General features: G+C 45.9%; 1 protein-coding gene and 1 long non-coding RNA gene across 2 annotated transcripts in view; one reads left to right on the top strand and one right to left on the bottom strand.

Annotated features, from left to right (window-relative positions):
- GLB1 (galactosidase beta 1) overlaps positions 1-9,543 on the top strand; it is a 76,485-nt gene extending 66,942 nt beyond the window's left edge. The window contains exon 16 of the mRNA XM_090284434.1: positions 8,956-9,543. Within this exon, the coding sequence (XP_090140560.1) occupies positions 8,956-9,210 (255 nt within the window). The 3' untranslated portion in view covers positions 9,211-9,543. The remainder of the gene's footprint in view (positions 1-8,955) is intronic.
- The window catches only part of LOC150005227 (uncharacterized), a 392,161-nt gene that overhangs the window by 139,031 nt on the left and 234,687 nt on the right, over positions 1-18,443 (bottom strand). The window lies entirely within an intron of this gene.

The following is an 18,443-nucleotide window of genomic DNA, read 5'->3' as shown; positions in this document are numbered from 1 at the left end:
GTAATAGGGGTTTATCTTCCCAGGGCTGGAACCCTGGGCTGTGCCGTCTGGCCTGGGCCTGGGATCGCTCGCTCTCAAGGTATCCCTCCTGATTTTTATCCTCCACACATGAATGTGGGACCGTCCATTCCACCACCGCTACTGCCGCCTCTGTCCAAACCACACCACCTCTTTGCCCTGTTCGCGACTCAGCCCTCCTTCCCGTCTGGGTGAATGCGATTTCTTTAAATCTTTGGTTATCGGACTTCCACATAGCTCGATTTTCTGACAGGTCTGGTTACTACTTGTTTTTGAGATCTGGTTGTAATTTTTTCTGTGGTTGTGTGAGGAGGAAAAATATGTCTACCTATGCCTCCATCTTGACCAGCAGTCCTGAATTATATAGCTTAAATGAATGAATTGTATGAACGGGAATCCTATCTCAATAAAGCTTTACACACACACACATTTGCGGACCTCAGCTGCATAAATCTGGAGATGAGAAGACGTATTTATATAAAGCATACGTAGAACAGAGCATCTGTGTCTCCTGTTATTTTCTCGCCAGCAGTGGTCCTGGTGGTGAGTTCTGCCCCGGGCCAGCTCCAGTGCACACAGAACAGACAGATCTCACTCCCCTACAGGGAGTTCTGAGTTCTGACTTTTGGGGGAATGAGCCCTTTGGCAGCTGTGGGGGAGGGATCAGGATGGACCACTTCTCAGACTCTGTCTCCAGCCACACTAACCCTCTTCCACCAGGGCAGCTCTGACAAGGCTTCTTCTCCAGCCTGCTGGCTTACGCTATTCACTTGCTAGAAAGAAACTACCTTGACTTAGTAATGAAGTCACTGGTAAGGGTGATTCATGAGATAAAAAATCACTTCTGATTACTTTGGCTTTACTTGAGTCGGATGTGGCTTTCTGGTCAAATGCCTGAACGTGAGCTGGGATTTCAGTGGGAAGCCATTAGGCATGTTTTGCTGTATCTAAGAGACACAGGCCAGCATGTGTCTACACAGAAGTCTTTTCTGACTACAAACTTCCTGGGATAGGTAGTACTTTATCTGTGTTCTGCCAATGCAGGGACATCCGGACTGTTTATCTCTCCTTCACATGGGTGCAGATAAACCTCATATTATTATCTTCTGTAGCCTTCCTGCATTTTTTAGCCACTTGCAGGTTTTGGCGTGTAACAGAGCATGTCCAACTTTTCCTCAAACAAAAGTATGCTTTAAAAAGCTCAAAATCAAAATAGAATACTGACTAAAATCATTTTTATTTTTTAAAGGCAAACATTACTTCTTTCAAGATATTTTTTAAAAATCACAAAATACAAGAATGTATAACAAAGGGCTGACAAAAATCCCTTTTGTCTTCAGTCCTATCCCAAGGCCCAGTCACCCAAAAAGACCAAGTGATTAAAGAGTTGGAACTTTCAGCCCCACCCCTCCAACCTCTGGGGTAGTGTCGGGATGGGGACTGGAGACAAAGCTCAATAAAAACTCTAGATCAGAGAGATCTGGAGAGCTTCTGGGTCAGTGAAGACGTCCAGGTGCCAAGAAGTGAACCTGAAGAGGGTTGGAAGCTCTACACCCCACCCCCATACCTTGCCCTATGCACCCCTTCCATCTGGCCATTCCTGAGCTATATTCTTTATAATAAACTCATAAATGTAAATAAAATATTTTCCTGAGTTCTTTGAGCCATTCTAGCAAATTATGAAACCTAAGGAGGGACTCGAGGAACCCTCAATTTATAGCTTGTTCATAAGCACGGGTGGCTTGAGACTTGAAAATGGTGTCTGAGTTGGAGTGGTCTTGGGGGACTGAGCCATTTAACTTGTGGGATCTGACTTCAACTTTAGGTAGATGGTGTCAAAACTGAGTTGTTGGACTCCCAATTGGTGTCAAAGAACTCAAGAACTGGTCCAAGTCAAAGAAAACATCTCAGAAAGAATGAGGTGCAGAGTGGTAGCAAATACAGTTGAAAGGGTGGTTTTGTGGCCTCATGTACCAAGGAACTGGACGTGACCTTGACAACTTTGTAGAACTAGGTGAGGTTTTAAGCATCAAAGTGTTGTGAATGGATATGGCAACAGTATGTAGAATGTACCAGGAGGAAAAGTCCTTGATGACTGGCTGTTGAGCATGTAAACATGATAGACAAGGGTACTGCTAGCAGGGAAACATCACATTTATAGTCTTCCTAATTGTTATTATAGTCATACTGTAAGAAATTGTAGACTTGGGTGGTGGTAGACAGAAGTACAAGACCTGTATAGAAAAGAAAAAGCAGCCCTGGCTGGGTAGCTCAGTTGGATGGACTGCTGTCCCAGTGTGCCGGGGTTGTGGGTTCAGTCCTCGGTCAGGGTGCATGCAGGAGTCAACCAATGAATGCATGTGTGGGTAGAGCAATGAATCAGTGTTTCTCTCTCTCTCTCTCTCTCTCTCTCTCTCTCTCTCTCTCTCTCTCTCTCTCTCTCTCTCTCTCGCCAATAGATAAAAATTTAGAAAGCAAGATTTGCTGAAGGATTAGGTGTGGTGTTGGAGAAAACAAGTGAAGGAGGACTCTGGAGTTGGGGCCGAGCAGCTGGAGGGACGGAGCTGTCAGTGTCTGAGGCAGGGAAGACTTGGGGTTGCAGGTGAAGGATCAGGAGCTTTGTTTTGGACATGTTCAGTCTCGGGTACTTACTAATCAGTCAAGAGAAGCTGTCTGTTCTTGGCCATCCATCCAAGAGGTGGCCATAAAATCTGGAAACATAGCCAAAAAATCAAAATAAAGCTGCATGCAATACAATGAAATAATAGCATCTCTGTTTTCAGACCCTCTGGCCATCCTACAGAAGGCCTGTCAGTCTTTATGTCTTTCTACATCCAGAGGTGGGTTTAATGTAGGTTAAAGGTAGGTGTTCAGTGCTTGCTGTGGGACTGCAGAAGTGAGGAACCTGTCCCAGGTTTGGAGCTATTAGGAAATGGTCACAACAGTAGAATTAACTCTGAAGCTATTCCTGCCAAGGCCACCAGTGCCTGTGTGATGGTATGTTTCCGGGACATTTCTCGGGACTTGACCTCTTGGCATGTGACATCTGACATGGGTAACCACTTCCTCCCTTGAAACACTTCTCCTCGCTTCTGTGACCTAACTTCTCCTGATTTTCCTTCTCAGGCTTGTCTTTCAGTTTCTATGTTTCAGGTCTCAGGGCTTGATTCTGGTCCCCCTTCTTACACTTCCAAGGGCTGTCATTGCCACAGATGTGCTGGTAACACCCAACTCAGCATTTTTGAGGACCCAGACCCCCCACATCCAACCTCCTCCCATTGGGGCTGTCCTAGGCACCTTCAACCTGATACATATAAAACAGAACTGTTCCTCCTTAGCCCTTGAAACTGCTTTTCTCCTGGAGAAGTGGTCCATGGAGAAAGGATGCAGCTGGGACTTTGTGTAGCAGTGGGGATGCAGGGGAGGGTCCCACTGGGGACAATAATGGTAACAACTACATCCCTGAAAGCTTACTGCATGCCAGTCACTGTGCTGAGCGCTTGCACATGTCGTCTCGCTCAGTCATTCACAACAATCCTGAGAGGAACACAAACACAGCTGAGGGAGCCCTGACGCGATTTGGTGACTGATTAGTGAAAGAGGAACTACTAGTACAGGGTGACTCTACTATTTTTAAATTGGATTTCTAAAGACTTACTTTACTGAAAAGTAGCATGCTGATGCACCTTGATGTGTATCAGTTACCTGTTGCTGCGTAACAAAGCATCCAGTTTCCGTGGTTTAGAACAACCATTTTTTCAGCTCATCGTTTTGCGTACTGTCAGAATGGGTGGTTCCTTGGCTGATCTCAGTGGGAGTGTCCTACTAGTCAGGGAGAGGGCTGTGCCCCTGGATGTTAGCTGGCTGGCTGTCTGCCGAGGGTGCAGAGAAGTCTGGGCCATGTCTCTTATCATCCAGCAAGCCAGCTCAGGCTTGTCCGTGTGGTGACTGGCAGGGCTCAAAGAAAGAACACAGATGTGTGAAGCTTCTTAAGGCTCAAGTCATAACTCATACGTCAGTTAATCCACGTCCTTTGGCCAACAGAAGTCCTTACACCATCTCCCTCCAAGGGATGGAGAAACAGATTCTGCTTCTTGACAGGGGGAGCTGTAAAGAATTGTGGTCATTTTTGCAATTTGCCACAGGTCTTAGTACTGTTTGACCCTACTTTCATTCTGAATTTGATATGTTTTTTTAACTTTTCTGGACTGATTTATAGTTATTCTTACCCCCTCCTGTTTCCATCTAATTTGGTGTTTCTTGTCAAGTCCTAGGAACTTAAAAACTAGATAATCAGACTGCTTTCTATAAATATACATTAATTTAGTAACAAAACTTGTGGGAATTGTGTGTAAGGAGTCAGTAGGCTCTGAGTGCATGGACTTTATAACAAATACGCAGCTGCCTGGAGGCAGTTTTCACTCACCAGTTCTTAGCTTTGTTCCAGGTATGTGAGGTGGTATGATGCCTATTGTTAAACAAAGTAGTCCATTAAAAAAGTCAAGGAATAGCCCTGGCTGCTGTGGCTCAGTGGACTGAGTGCCAGCCTGTGAACCAAAGGGTCCTCAGTTTGATTCCCAGTCAGGGCACATGCCTGGGTTGCAGGCCAGGTCCCCATTTAAGGGCACGTGAGAGGCAACAACACATTGATGTTTCTCTCTCTTTCTTTCTCTCTCTCCCTTCCCCTCTCTCTAAAAATAATAAGTAAAATCTCTGGGGGAAAAAATAAGCAAGAAATGATGGAACTTTTGCTAGTTGCAAAGAAAGGAATTTATATTTTGAGGTTCAATGAGGGGAGGAAGTAATTCATTTTTTATGTTAATATTTTAGGTTTTCATGGCTTCAGTTCTATACAGAGAAACCATACAATTTCTTAACTTTATTCCTGTAAGATCAAAGAGGAAGCAAAGAAGTGTGGTTTGCATCAGCTGCAGACCCCTTTGGGTAGGAAGGAAGAAGAGAATTCATTTTCTCCTGTGTACTGCAGTAACATTTATTTAACATCTTATCTAAGCAAGCCCTTCACTATTTTACCTTTCTAAAAAAAATGCTTTTTTTGTTTTCTTTCTCCCAAGTTAGCATCACAGTCACTCATGAATTGTGCGTTGTAAGAGCCCTTTAACCTTGTCCTTTCCATTTTAAGTTCTCCAAGTACCTAAATGTATTCTTTCAGAGTATGACAAAATCAACATTGGACCCGAGTTAGTTGTTTTTAAATAAACTCTTAGCCAAATTTGAAAATTTTTAAACTGTGACTTAAACCAACATTGGAACGTATGAGAGGATTGACTTATCTAGAGAATTTAAAACAGACAGACACATATCTGTCTGATTAATTAAATAGGTCAACCATTTCCTGGAACCTAACATTTATACTATTATCACCTTAGCAATAATAGCAAAGAGTGGGAAGTCTGTGAGGTGTCAAGCCATGGTCAGAGAAAATCAGACATTGTCATGAAAATATTAGCTGGGACAGCCCCAGGAAGCCCCAGAGGCCACTGGTGTTCACTCTCCAAATGCTTGGCCCCCATGGTGCTCACTCTATTAATTAGAGTGTGGCTGTCTACTTTTAAATGACATTTACCAGCATGTGCATCCTCCCCCCTCCAATAACTTCCGCAAAATTTTCTTAAAAGAATCAAAAATCAGAGTGTGTGTGTTCTTTTGTAAACGACAGTGCTAATCACGGAGGGGAACAAATATTTCTTTTTTCTCCCAGTAACCAGTGTTCCATAAAACGCTTAAGCCAGGAGCAGAGGCGCATGAAGTATGCTTTCAGTAGGGCTTCATGCACCTCATAGGTGACTCTTTTCTCAGGGAGACCCACCAATATTAGCCGATGAGCATGCTAGGTGTATAGTTAGTACTACACAGCTACTTGGTTGGTCAGCACAGCACATGCCATCAGTTCTGCCGAATGGCGGTGTGTCCAGGCTATGTGCCTATGACCTGTTCTCTCCCAATTCTTCATTCCTCTTTCTTAGAAGGGCAACCAGGCAGCCATAAACTTCATTGAATGTCCCTCTGTTAAAAGCCGGGAGTGGAGGGAAGTTTTGTCCTGAAGAAGTTCGTAGCTCCTGGGGATTAAGCAAGGCCTGAGAGGATGTAACCCTGGGTTTGGGGAAGGTGCGAGGCATGGTACTACATCCTGGAGAGTCATCCGGGTGAGTCAGGAGACAGAGTCCATATGGCAGCGGGAGGCTCAAAATGGGCCGCAGGTGGTAACGCTGCAGAAGGAAAGAACAGATTATGCAGGGTCCAGAATTAAGGGAGAGATCCGGAGAAAGAAAGTATCAACTTGGATCAATAACCAGGAGCAACAGTTTAGGGTTGTGTCTATCAGTCACAGTGCAGTCCTGGAAGCCGGGCCACGAGGACTTAGAAATTGGAAGAGGGGACAGGGCATCAGAGGAGGAACCATAATAAGCTTTCCTGAGCTGATCAAGTTGGCTCCTCAGGGGACGCTCAGGAACAAGTCCAGCCACCAAGTGGCACTTCGGGGGTAAAAAGGGGGGTCTTTGGGGCTGGTGCCTTGTGAGGCTACTGCACTGGTGACCAGCAGAACAGCCTTCAGACGAGCTAGACACGGAGCAGAGGGGACCAAGGACGCGTTGAACCCACAGGATCCCTGTCCGTCCTTGCTGTAGCTGTGAGAGCCCCCACGAGCAAGGGCTGCTGCTTCCCTTCCATCTTCCCAATCCTGAAGTCCTTTTATGGCCAACTCTGACCCAGAACCCTCTGGTGGAGGGGATTTAGGGAACCGGGCCCCAGCTTCCCAGAGGAGACGTGCTGATTCAGCTCAAGAGACGTGAGGGACCGTCTCTTGGATACTGAGATAGTGGAGTTGTCAGTGTGAGAAGGAACCAGACCTCAACACTTCACCTCCCTCTTGGGTCAAGTGTTGGCTTAGCCCCTGTCGGGAACCCAATGTGGGTCCACATCGCACAAGCTGTTCCACGCGTGCTGCTCACAGAACCCTCTCACTGATCTACCTGTGAACCCGTCTCCCACCTTGACCACAAAAGCGGAGTGTTGCTGTTCGTTGATACTGTGAAAACAAGGCACCGGCAGTTGTTAAACTGATAAAAAAAAAAAAACCTGGTGAAGCTGTCATGGTACACGCCTTTCAGGATGGATCAAGATAACATACCCCGTGGTTAAAAAAAAGAAAAAAAGAGTGAAGTGGTTCTGGGAAACTGTCATCCTTTTTCTAAATGACTTAATCCAAACGACAGATGGTTTTGAATCACTGGCCCCCTTTTGTGGGCACGTGAATGCCCAGATCGCTTCATTGTGTCGTGTGAGGTGAGCTACAGCTCCCTGAGCAGTCCCCGGGGCCGGCACTGTGCTGACATGCACTGCGTCCTCCTGTCCTCAGTGTCCCCACTTACTAGTGTGAGTTGGGACCTGCCCCATATCAGACAGCCAGTGAGTGCTGGGACTAAGATTTGAACCCAGCTCAGAAATTCAGAGGGAGCGAGAATAAAAGGGACACCTGGAGGCTGGAACGAATGCCCAAAGCTGAGCAACTAAGTAGCTGTAAGGCGAGGGCCTGCAGCTGTGACATGGAGCATGCAGGGGATCAGCAGGTGACAGTCGGGCCTCCTGCAGGATTTCCCCCCAATATACAGATGCTCCTCAGCTTGTAATAAACCCATAGGAAGTTGAAAATATTGTATGTCAAAAATGCATTTAAAACACCTAACGAACTGAACAGCATAGCTTAGCCTAGCCCACCTTAAACATGCTCAGAACACTCACACTAGCCTACAGCTGGGCAAAATCACCTAACACGAAGCCAATTTTATAACAATAGCTTATGTAACTTACTATATGGATCACTTTAGCACAATTCATGAAGTCAAAAAATCCTAAATTGAACATCCCGGGTTGGGGACCGTCTGTAGTTGGGCCGCGGTGGGGAGGAATTCCTTTACTTCTTCCTCCCTCCCTCCCTTCTTTCTTCCTTCCTTCCTTCTTCCTTCCTCTCCCACACAGTCTTCCTTTCTCGCTCTCCTGGGTGTGACCGTCCCCCCTCTGCTCTCTTTCTTTGTGATAGAAGGTTCCATCTCTTCAGGCAGCTGTCACGTCCCAACCCGTGAGCAGATGCTAGCACACGTGGAGAGGCTGTGCAGTCACACCCAGCCGTCAGCCTTGTGCTTTGGGAGGTTCACCTCTGCTCTCAGTTCTGCAGCGGAAGCAGCTTCTCCTACTCACAGAGATTGTCTTTGCCGCCAGTAGGGTCCCCTGTGCTTCACAAAGCAAGCCTACCACCCTCACTCTGATGCTGCGAAAACCAGTAAACACAGCAGTAATATAGACACCCAACTGGGCGGGCACCTGTCTCTCTCTCCCCTATCCCCGATGCCCCGACATCCTTCTCAAGGGGTTTGTCTGGGGACAGCTCCTGGGACCTGTGTTCCCAGGCTGCAGGACCTGTGCTCACCTTGTGCACAAAGACAGCGTGGTCAAGACCTGCCTCTAGGAGCAGAGAACAAAGAAGGAAAGCTCACCTCCTTGAGGAGGCCATTTGCCATTCTCTGTGTACAGGAGAGTCAGGGAGAGGCTGGTATGTAGAGACGGGCAGTCCTCCAGGACCCAGGAAACTTGGCAAAACTGCCACAGTGTTGTCCTGCACTGACGTGTGACTGACTGCTGAAGCCAGTCAGAAGGACCAAACACGTATTTTCCTGAAATAGGAGTAGGTACCTGGGGCAATTTGTTATTTCTCCCACCCAGCCGCTGCCTGACTTGGCCAGTCATCCCTGCAGCATGCTGGGACCCAGAATGGCCTTGACTGTGGCAGAGTGCCTGAATGGGGGTGTTTCCCGCCTCCTCGGCAGCTGGCAGGCCCACGTGCATCAGGGCGCTCCCTCCCGTTCCACAGGGTTAGTGCCGCTGGGGTTGATGGTTTCTCTTTCTCTCTCTCTCCAGGGTCAGGTGTGGATTAATGGCTTTAATCTTGGTCGCTACTGGCCAGCACGGGGCCCCCAGATGACCTTGTTTGTGCCGCAGCACATCCTGGTGCCATCAGCCCCGAACACCATCGTGGTCCTAGAATTGGAACGTGCACCCTGCCGTGACAGTCCCCCAGAACCATGCACTGTGGAGTTCGTGGACAAGCCGGTTATCGGTGCCACTGTGGCCTACAGCCCTCTCTTTCAAGACCTGCCTGATCAAGACTCATGACAAGACCATGTATGATGACAAAAGCCTGTGATTCTTTGGAGCGCTGGCCTTGCACATACCTCACATGTCCCTTTGCAGTAGCAACATTCACTGGAGACTTCGGTTGGAAAATAGATTTAGCCTGTGCATTTCCCCCTGATGTTTCCCTGAAACTTCGCAATGACTAACCGACCCCTGCCAAGGGCCACCGTGGCCGTGTGATGGAGGCGGTAACACAGTAGAACACCAGGGCATCTGTAGAGTTGGAACAGAAGCTTTCAAGGTGTATCTGATTTTTATTCTGGAAGAATCATGTTGTGTTTTTTAAAAATAAATTTTGCATTCATAATGTTACTGTTTTTGACGTTGAGCAGGTATTAAATTATAGGTTCTGATTTCAATCATAGCTAGACTTGAGTGGGCTGAAGAAGCCACTTCACTCACTTGAGGTTCAAAGGCATGGAAAATTGTCTTGGTTTGATCTAGTGGACTGCTGCTTTTCTGATCCTTATTTGAAGTTCGAGCCCATTTTGTGTGTTTAGATGTAACAACTGCACCTATCCACACACTGACACAGGCCTGTACACATGGCAGTAGGCACGCATACACATGAGTGCATGAACTATGTACATACACGGATATGCAGGGTAAAAGGTGTTGCATAATATGCAGGGTCTTGCTCAGGGCAGTAGCTCTCTGTGTTGAGCACTGTCCTATACCACGCCCAGTTCTGGGCAATATATATTATAAATTTCAGTCGCTCCTCCCCCACAAGAACTCTGAGGAATGTACTGACATCTTCCCCGATTTACCAGGACACACAGCTGAAAGTGGTAGAGACAGGGTTTGAACCCAGGTCGTCTGGCTCTAGTGTCCAGGCACACATTGCATACATAATATATCACTACATGCTTATGTTCCCATAGGAGAAGATTGGAGCAACAGAAACTAAAATGTTAATATGATCCTATCTGGGTGCTGTTTTGAGAGATTTCTCACTTTTTCCTTTTTGCTTACCTGTGTATGAAATCTTTTACAGAGAAGGTGTCATTTTTTTTAAGGGGGGGAGAAAGGAAAGATTTTGATGCTAATCTGCAGTGTATTTTCGTGGTGGTATATTTTTCCCCAACTCGGACATCAATAATGAGGATCTGGGAGTCAACAGAGAGAGAGTTTGGAGCCTGGTTGCGCCCGCCGCAGGAGGTGAGAAACTGACACTGGAACTTTACGTGGTACTGTTTTCGTAGCCTCTTTTTATCCGTGTTTGGGCATCCCACAGGGTGGAGAGGAGCTGCAGGGGCCCAGGCCTCACTTCATCGCTCTTCCTTCCACTGCGAAGTTACCAGAAACGTGGGAAGGGATTCGCAAGAACTGTGCGCAGTGATAAACTTTAGAAAGGAACGTGAGATGATTCCTTTTAAAGCATGATCTATGTAGGTAAACTGCACATCCCCTGCCTAAGAGGCCAGTGTGGAGTCCTCGGAAGGTTCAGGCAGTGAAGTGGGATCACATGGTTGAGTGCACACTTCCATTTCTCTTGTCTGATCTTCAGAACCACACTGTAAGGTAGGCAGCGGTAAGCCCATTGTACAGATGAAAACATTTAAAGCTTCAGCGAGACATGGAGTTGGACTCTAATCTGGTCTGTCCCCATCCAAAGCCAGCGTGTTTGGCATTGTCAGTGTGAGGCAATCTTTTGGATTCTCCCCTTTCTACAGCGTCATGACTGCCCTTTTCCAGGATGTCATCTTCTGGAAGACAGGATCTTAATACATAAATAGTAGCACCCTGGACTCTGCTCCTAACCTGTCAACTATCTATGCTCCCTCTGAGGGGCATGCATTTACCTTCTACAATGTCATCCTCAAAATGTGATGTGCCTGTAGTACCCCCTGATATCTGAACTCCAGGTATGGATGCTACTTTTGAAAATAATAAGAGCAGTACCTTTATTGATTGCTATGCAAATCTTTTATATTAACTTTGTCTCTAAGCTGATTTTAATATTTCAGGACTTTCTGAGCAGGCTTGTGCTAACTCAGCCGTAACACTGAGGATCTTGGGCTATTAGCATATTCTCAGTCATCCTGGTGATGAACATCATGACCTTTTCCTTTGTACCGTTGGTTATATGTATCCCAGACTTCTATGACCTGCAGAACATCTTGTTTTAAAACAGCTTTATGAAAGTATGATTTGCAGATCATAAAATTCACCCATATTAAGGTACAGTTTGAGGAGTTACACTACATTTATACAGTGGTGCGGCCCTCTCCACCATCCAGTTTTAAAACACTTCCTGCACCCTGGGAAGTTCTCTCACGCGGGATGTGTTCATTCCAGCACCCACACCAGGCAAACACCAATCTGTTCTCTGTCTCTATAGTTTTGCCTTTTATAGGAACTTCTTATAACTAGATCACAACAGGTAGTCTTCTGTGTCTGACTTCATTCACTTAGCATAGTGGATTGAGGATTATCTGTGCTGTAGCACGTTCAAGAATGTGTTTCTTGTTTAAATTTTTTAAAATATTTTATTTACTTATTTTTAGAGAGAGGGCAATGGAGGGAAAAAGAGGGAGAGAAACATCAGTATGTGGTTGCCTCTCATGTGCGCCCAACCAGGGACCTGGACTGCAACCCAGGCATATGTCCTGACTAGGAATCAAACCAGTGACCCTTTTTGGTTTGCAGGCCGGTGCTCAATCCACTGAGCCACGCCAGCCAGGCAATTTAATTTTTTTTTTTAATATGTTTATTGATTTGAGATAGAGAGGAAGGAATAGAGAGAGAGAGAGAGAGAGAGAGAGAGAGAGAGAACATTGGTTGCCCCCAGCATGTGCCCTGACCAGGAATTGAACCCCCAACCTTTTGGTGTTCAGGATGACGCTCCAACCAGCTGAGCCACACCAGCCAGGGCCAAGAATGTGTTCCTGTTATTGCTGAGGAGTATTCCATTGTGTGGACACACCACATTTTGTCTATTTGTCAGTTGATGCGCATTTGAATTGTTTCCAGTTTTGAACTACGATGAAAAATGCTGATCTGAACATCCATGTACAATTATGTGTGTGATCATATGTTTTCATTTTTCTCAGGTAGATATTCTCAGCGGAATTGTTTAGTCATACGGTAAATGTATGTTTAACTTTTGAAGAAACCGAAGAACAATTTCAGAACATGTCTTTTGAGGCTTGCGAGGAAACAGTCGCCCTCGGCAGAGCCAGGTCCATTGCAGAACCTGCGCCCCTCCTCCTGTCCTCTTTGTTCCCTGCTGTGCCTCGGGCTGTTCATTGTCTCTCTTTTTCTGTCTCTTTTCATCTGTCAATCTTTGTATCTCAGCAAATCCAGTTTATTCAGAAGGAACTTGTTTGCCACTAACGGGAGTTTGGGTTTTTTTCATTGTTTCCCCAACAAGCAACAGGTCTGTCAGATGACACAAACAGGAAATGATCTTCTGTGGTCTTTGTTTCGTGCCTTATAAGAAAAAAAAAGAAGTCATTTTCTGAAATCACTTTTTCAGTCAGGGTGAGGGATTCTGTCTGGTCTGTGGTAGAAGAGACAGCAGCAGGGACCAGTAGCTCATGGGCTGTGAGGAAAGTCCGCTCAGTGTCCAGACCATTGGAGTGGGTGGTTCTGAGTTTAACCCCAGCCTCTGCTCTTGGTCTGACTGCGCACTGCTTTCCCGGGTTGGCCCTGACCTTCCAGCCTTCCGGTCCCGGGGTGTGTGACCTGGACACCCAGAAGCCGTCTGGTGGTCTGTGAATGCCAGTGAAGATTCTGCACTAGTTACCCACCATTGCTCTGCTTACCCTCCAAGGGGATTTCCCACGTGCGAGGAAGCCTCCCACAAGGGCCAGTCCTCTGAGCTCCCAGGCCAGCAGCAGTGACTCCCCAGGTGAAACACGACAGACTCAGGGGACAGAAGCAGATTCATGCCCCCGCGGCATCACTTACCACTGGCGTGATCTCAAGGACCTGGTTCACTTATAAGCCTCGATTTCCTCATCTCCTAAGTGCGGTTCCGACTTTGTGAGGTTTTTAATCAAATACAGTTGTGCTTCCTCAATGAAGGCGAGTGAGACACTTTCCCAACACGATCCTCCATAGAAGCAGGTAAGGGATTGTGTTGAAACCATAGAGATAAGTGGAGGAGAAATACACACCATCCTTTTCCCGCATCTCTTTCTGTTCAGTTCAGCAACTTGGTTCCTCTCCTGACTGGCCACTGTGCTGGCTAAGGATGCCAAGGTGAAGGAGACAGTCCACTGTGGCACATAGACATGGACTGGGAGATGGAGGAGGAGGTTCCACAGAAAGGGGGAGGTGCATCATCCGTCAAGGCTATGACATTACCTGACATTGCGGGGACCAGCCTGAGCCTACGGAAAGGACTGGAGATCAAGACTGTACCTCAGAGGCCTCAGCATGGACTTCTTCAGTGCTCCACATCCTTAAAGCCTCTGGTCCCGTGTCCTCAAAACTTTCCGCTGCCAGCATACTGACTTCCTAGCCCAAAGGGCATTCCTCATCACTGTGCCCTGTTTGGGTTGTTGTCTGTTGCTGCCTATCACACCACTTCAACAGATTTGCATAAGTGACATAAAACAGCTGTTTTGTGATGGGATGATTCTGTGGCTCAGGATTGGAATCGGACAGGCACAGCAGGCGGCTTGTCTTTGTTCTGTGATACCTGGGGCCTCTGCTGGCTACTGGCATCACCTGGAGATTCCTCCATTCACGTGTCTGGTGTTTGGGCTGGACTGACTGAAAGTCTGAGCTCAGATTGGGTCTGTCAACTGAGGCATCTCCATGAGGCTTTTTCCTGTGATGGTGATAAAAAATAATAATAGTAAATAACATTGGTAAAATCCTTTAACATTTAATTTTACAGTATCTTACTCTTTTTTTTAAGTTTTACTGATGGATTATAGAGAGAGAGGAAGAGAGCGAGAGAAAGAAATATCAGTTTCTTATTTCACTCATTTTATGCATTCATTGGTTGATTCTTGTATGTACCCTGACCAGGGATCAAACCCACAACCTTGGCGTATCAGGATGATGCTCTAATCAACTAAGCTACCCAGCCATGACCTCACTGAGCCTTGATAAGAAACTTTTGAAGAAGTAGGGCAGGTGATATGCAGCCCAATTTGCAGTTTAGGAAAGTAAGAGGCAGGAAGGATTGTGATTTACTCAAAATTGGGAGGGCCAAAACTGAGACTCGTCTCCAAATCTGCCCATCGGCAGGTTACCTTGATTGATTGGGCTGCAAGGGAAAAGTTTTGTATTCCATTTCAGAAAACTCAAAACACAGAAGAATGATATTTTAGCAACACTGCCTGGCTTCCATCAGGCCGCATGATGGAAGCGGTTTTGGTGAATGACCTATGAGATATGGGGGGAAGGCTGGGTAAGCAGAGTGGCCTGTATGGGTGGAACCCCCAGCGGACACAGATCAGGAAGCAAGGAATCCTCCACACGGGAAAATGGCTTCCTCCCAAAGCTGGGCCTCCCTCTCTGACAAAACCACCCTTGGAGAGCCCAGCCTCTCTTCCGCTTCAATTTGTTCTTTGACACTCAGCAAATTTCCCCAGGAACTGAGCTGAAAAGTTCTGTGAGGACCAAATTCTCTGAAATAAGTGACAAGATTTACATGGAATTGTAGTTGAGAAGTCAAATGACGACTCTTGTTTTTCTCCTGAAGGAGCTTTTCCCAGAGGTGAGACGGGACTGAGGAGACCGGGACTGGACAGACGAGCACTGCAGACCGACTGCAGCACGAGCCCTTGGGACGGTTAGACCCTCGCAACTTACCTTGTGGGTGACTGGGCTCATCTGTCCGATCTCTGCCGTACTCGGTAGACACCAACACTCATTTGCAAAGAACTACGACGGTAAAATTCTTGAGAAATCGTACCTAAGAGTTCATTTGTGGTGGGTCAGATGCCGTTGGACCATTTCCAAAGCCCCGCGTGAATCTTTCATGGTTTGGTATTCTAAACGAGATTGCTTAGACCCTACATGCCAATTCTCCCACTGGCTGGGATTTTTGCAGTACCGTAAGTCCTTGCTTAACCATTGTGCATGGGTTCTGGGAAGCGTGGCAAGACAATGTGTAATGAAACCAGTGTTCCCATAGGCTAATAGATACAAACAAGAGTTAAGCGCTTACAGCATCCCATCAACATTGTAACAAAATGGTGTTGGACAAAATGACATTATTTGAGGACCTGCTGTACTAACTATCCATGAGAAAGAAGAGCTGGATGGAAGACAGCTGGGTGGAAGACTAGCTCTGTCTATCTTTCTATTAAAATATTCTGTGACTGCCTGATAAGCTGATGACAGACAGAATTTATTGGAATACATCTTTCAGGACCTGTCCTAAGGTCATTGCAGATTCGAGTCAATCTCACTACTAACTCTCCAGAGGTCAGTCTGGTTAAATATGGAATTCATATTGTTCAGGAAGACAGAGGTGGAAGATGGGAAGAAAGGATATTGAGATCATCATCTTTTTTCCCCCCAATTCTGAACACCAGAGTTTTTCCTCTTACTAGCTAGGGAGGGACCATGTATCTCAGGTTTTCAAATAGAGCCATGCTTTTGAGAATAACTCCTCACTCAGGTATAAAAATTCAGTGCCTGTGTAGTAACATAGAGAATGTAAATACCATACCACTGGGAGTGAACCAAACTTTCAGCTCCTTCTCACTGAGTAGGACCCTTCAGCATCACACTGCTCCTCTTTCTCTTGGTAATTCTGCCACTTTCTGCTCCCATGTTCATGTGCATAGGATTGCCCCTTCTTCTTTTCAGATATCCTTTCATTTAAATCCTTGGTCCTGGAACCTGAAAAGTTGCCAAGACCCATTTTTTATGAAGATGCATTAATCTCTAAAAATGATCTGCGAAAGTGCTTGTAACCTCCATGTCTTTGGTAAATCCAGGACAACCTTCATCCATCCATCCATTCATTCATTCATTTCTTCAACTATAAGTGACTACCTAATACATGCTAGGCATTGAGGACAAAATAGTAACCACTTTACAACACCCTCTCTCAATCTTTTTTTTTTTAAAGTATAGAGCTACTATCAATAGCAATAACAATAAAAATATGCCCCATGACTCCCAAGAGGTTTGTAGTTAGAGGAGTAATAAGTAAACAGACCTTTTCAATGCAGCCTCGTGGGCACAACAGTACAGGAGAGTCCAGAGGGGTTCACAGCCCAGACCCAGGTGGTCAGGGACTCTGTTTTACAGCAGAACCTAAAACAAGGGTTTGGGCACATGTGGTTTATAGAGAGGCTGCTATAAAAAGAAAGGGAGTAAGGGAAGAACATGGGGCAGGAATAAAAGCAGAGACTACCTTCAGCTTAAAATACCCTTATTTAGTTCATAATTCTGGGAGGTTCTGGTCTGGACAGGGCTCTGCTGATGTTGGCTTCATTCATGTATCTGAGGTTAGTCAGTAGGTCAGCTTGGGCTGGCTAGTTCCCAAAAAACTCACACATATTAACTGCACCACAAAACGGGTCTCCCCTTGATTCAAGGCAGCCAGACTTTTATACCCCCTATGTCAACCAGCCATTGGCTGCAGGCTGCCACTGAGGGGAGGAGGAACTAGTTGTTCTATGGGGAGATAGAGGGGAATTGGCCCAAAACAAGAGAAAGCCAATGCTCTATGAGAAGCCAGTGCCCGCAGCAGCATGGAACTGGGTACACCAGTCCCTAAAGGGGATTTGGGCAGGCAGCAGCAGCGTCTGCTATGGGTACTAAACTGCTTTGGGTCTGCTATGAGACCTGAAGGATGAAGAAGAGTTAGTCACATGGAGAGTGGGGGGAAAGCATTCCAGGTAAAGTTAACAGTGTATGCAGATGGCCAGAGCTGAGAGAGAGCAAGACCATTCACAGAAATGTATGTGAATAGGGCTGAGAACACATGGGCTGCAGTGAAATCAGAGAGCTAGGTGTGAAGTGTCTTACAGGATTATCTAATGAGGACAATATTGTTGAGGTATTAGCACAATAGCTCTGTATCAGTGAGTAACAAAAAACACCCAGACCATAGTCATTTAAAACAAGATTTAGCCCTGGCTTGTGTGGCTCAGTGGATTGAGTGCTGGCCTGCAGACTAAAAGGTTGCCAGTTCGATTCCCAGTCAGGGCACATGCCTGGGTTGTGGGCCGGGTCCCCAGTTGGGGGCGTGAGAGAGGCAACTGATTGCTGTTTCTTGCACACATCATGTTTCCCTCCCTCTCTTTTTCCTTCCTTTCCCCTCTCTCTGAAAATAAATAAGTAAAATCTTTAAAAAATAAAAATAAAGCAAGATTTATTTCTCATTCTTGCTACATGGTCTTTGCGAATCAGTTGGGGAATCTCGGTTTCCTGTTTTGTTTTGTTTTTTTCACACTAGGACCCAGGCTGACAGAGAAGTCACCACGTGGGATATTCCTTCCACAGTTCCCAAAGCAGGCAAAAGAGAACGTGGAAAGTCACACGTTGACTCTTGGAGCTTCCACCTGGAAATGATACTAAAAACAAACAAACCAAAAAACAGACTTTAATTTTCAAAACATCATTAGGCATAGAGTGCCGCCACAAAAAATTATGAAACTGCTGTTCATCAAGAAGATACATGGTTGTAAACATCTATACATAAAATAAAATATATGAAGAAAAACTGATTGAACTACAGGGAGAAACTAACAATCCTCTATCATACAGCACTGAAAAGCTGATAGGCTAGTAAGAGAGAGAAATAAATCCACTCACAGATGTTTTTGCATTTGATGATCCAGAGTAAACTGGCAGGGAAATTGAAAACACTTTTGGATGGGGCACGAGGCAAGGAGCACAGAAGTCAAGGCCTAGCATTCATAAAGGCTGGAAAGTCTAACAGATGACAGACCCACGTTAAAGGAGGTCCCTACAATTCTCAGTTAGGAGTGGAATATGGAAATATATGGAAACCACCCTCCATTCTCTGAATTCCCAAGAGATGTAAGGACACCTTGATTCTGAGCAAGGCAGAAATAACTAACAACCCATTCCTGAAAGATGAGGAGCACAGGACAGGGATTTATGGTCTAAATTTGCATCACTGAGAAAGTCCATTAAACTTCAGGCACTGAATTAAAGTGTTATACAGGACTGATAATGCCTCTTCATGTTCTGACGGAAGCAAATTCAAAGTCATCTTTAGAATAGGGCACCAGTTACTCTACATCTTGGGAAATCCTCCCAAA

The sequence above is a fragment of the Furipterus horrens genome, unplaced genomic scaffold (genome assembly GCF_987537825.1).
Source record: "Furipterus horrens unplaced genomic scaffold, mFurHor1.1.pri manual_scaffold_7, whole genome shotgun sequence".
NCBI lineage: Eukaryota > Metazoa > Chordata > Mammalia > Chiroptera > Furipteridae > Furipterus > Furipterus horrens.
The sequence above is the reverse complement of the archived record's forward strand: the minus strand, read 5'-3'. Positions and strand labels throughout refer to the sequence as shown.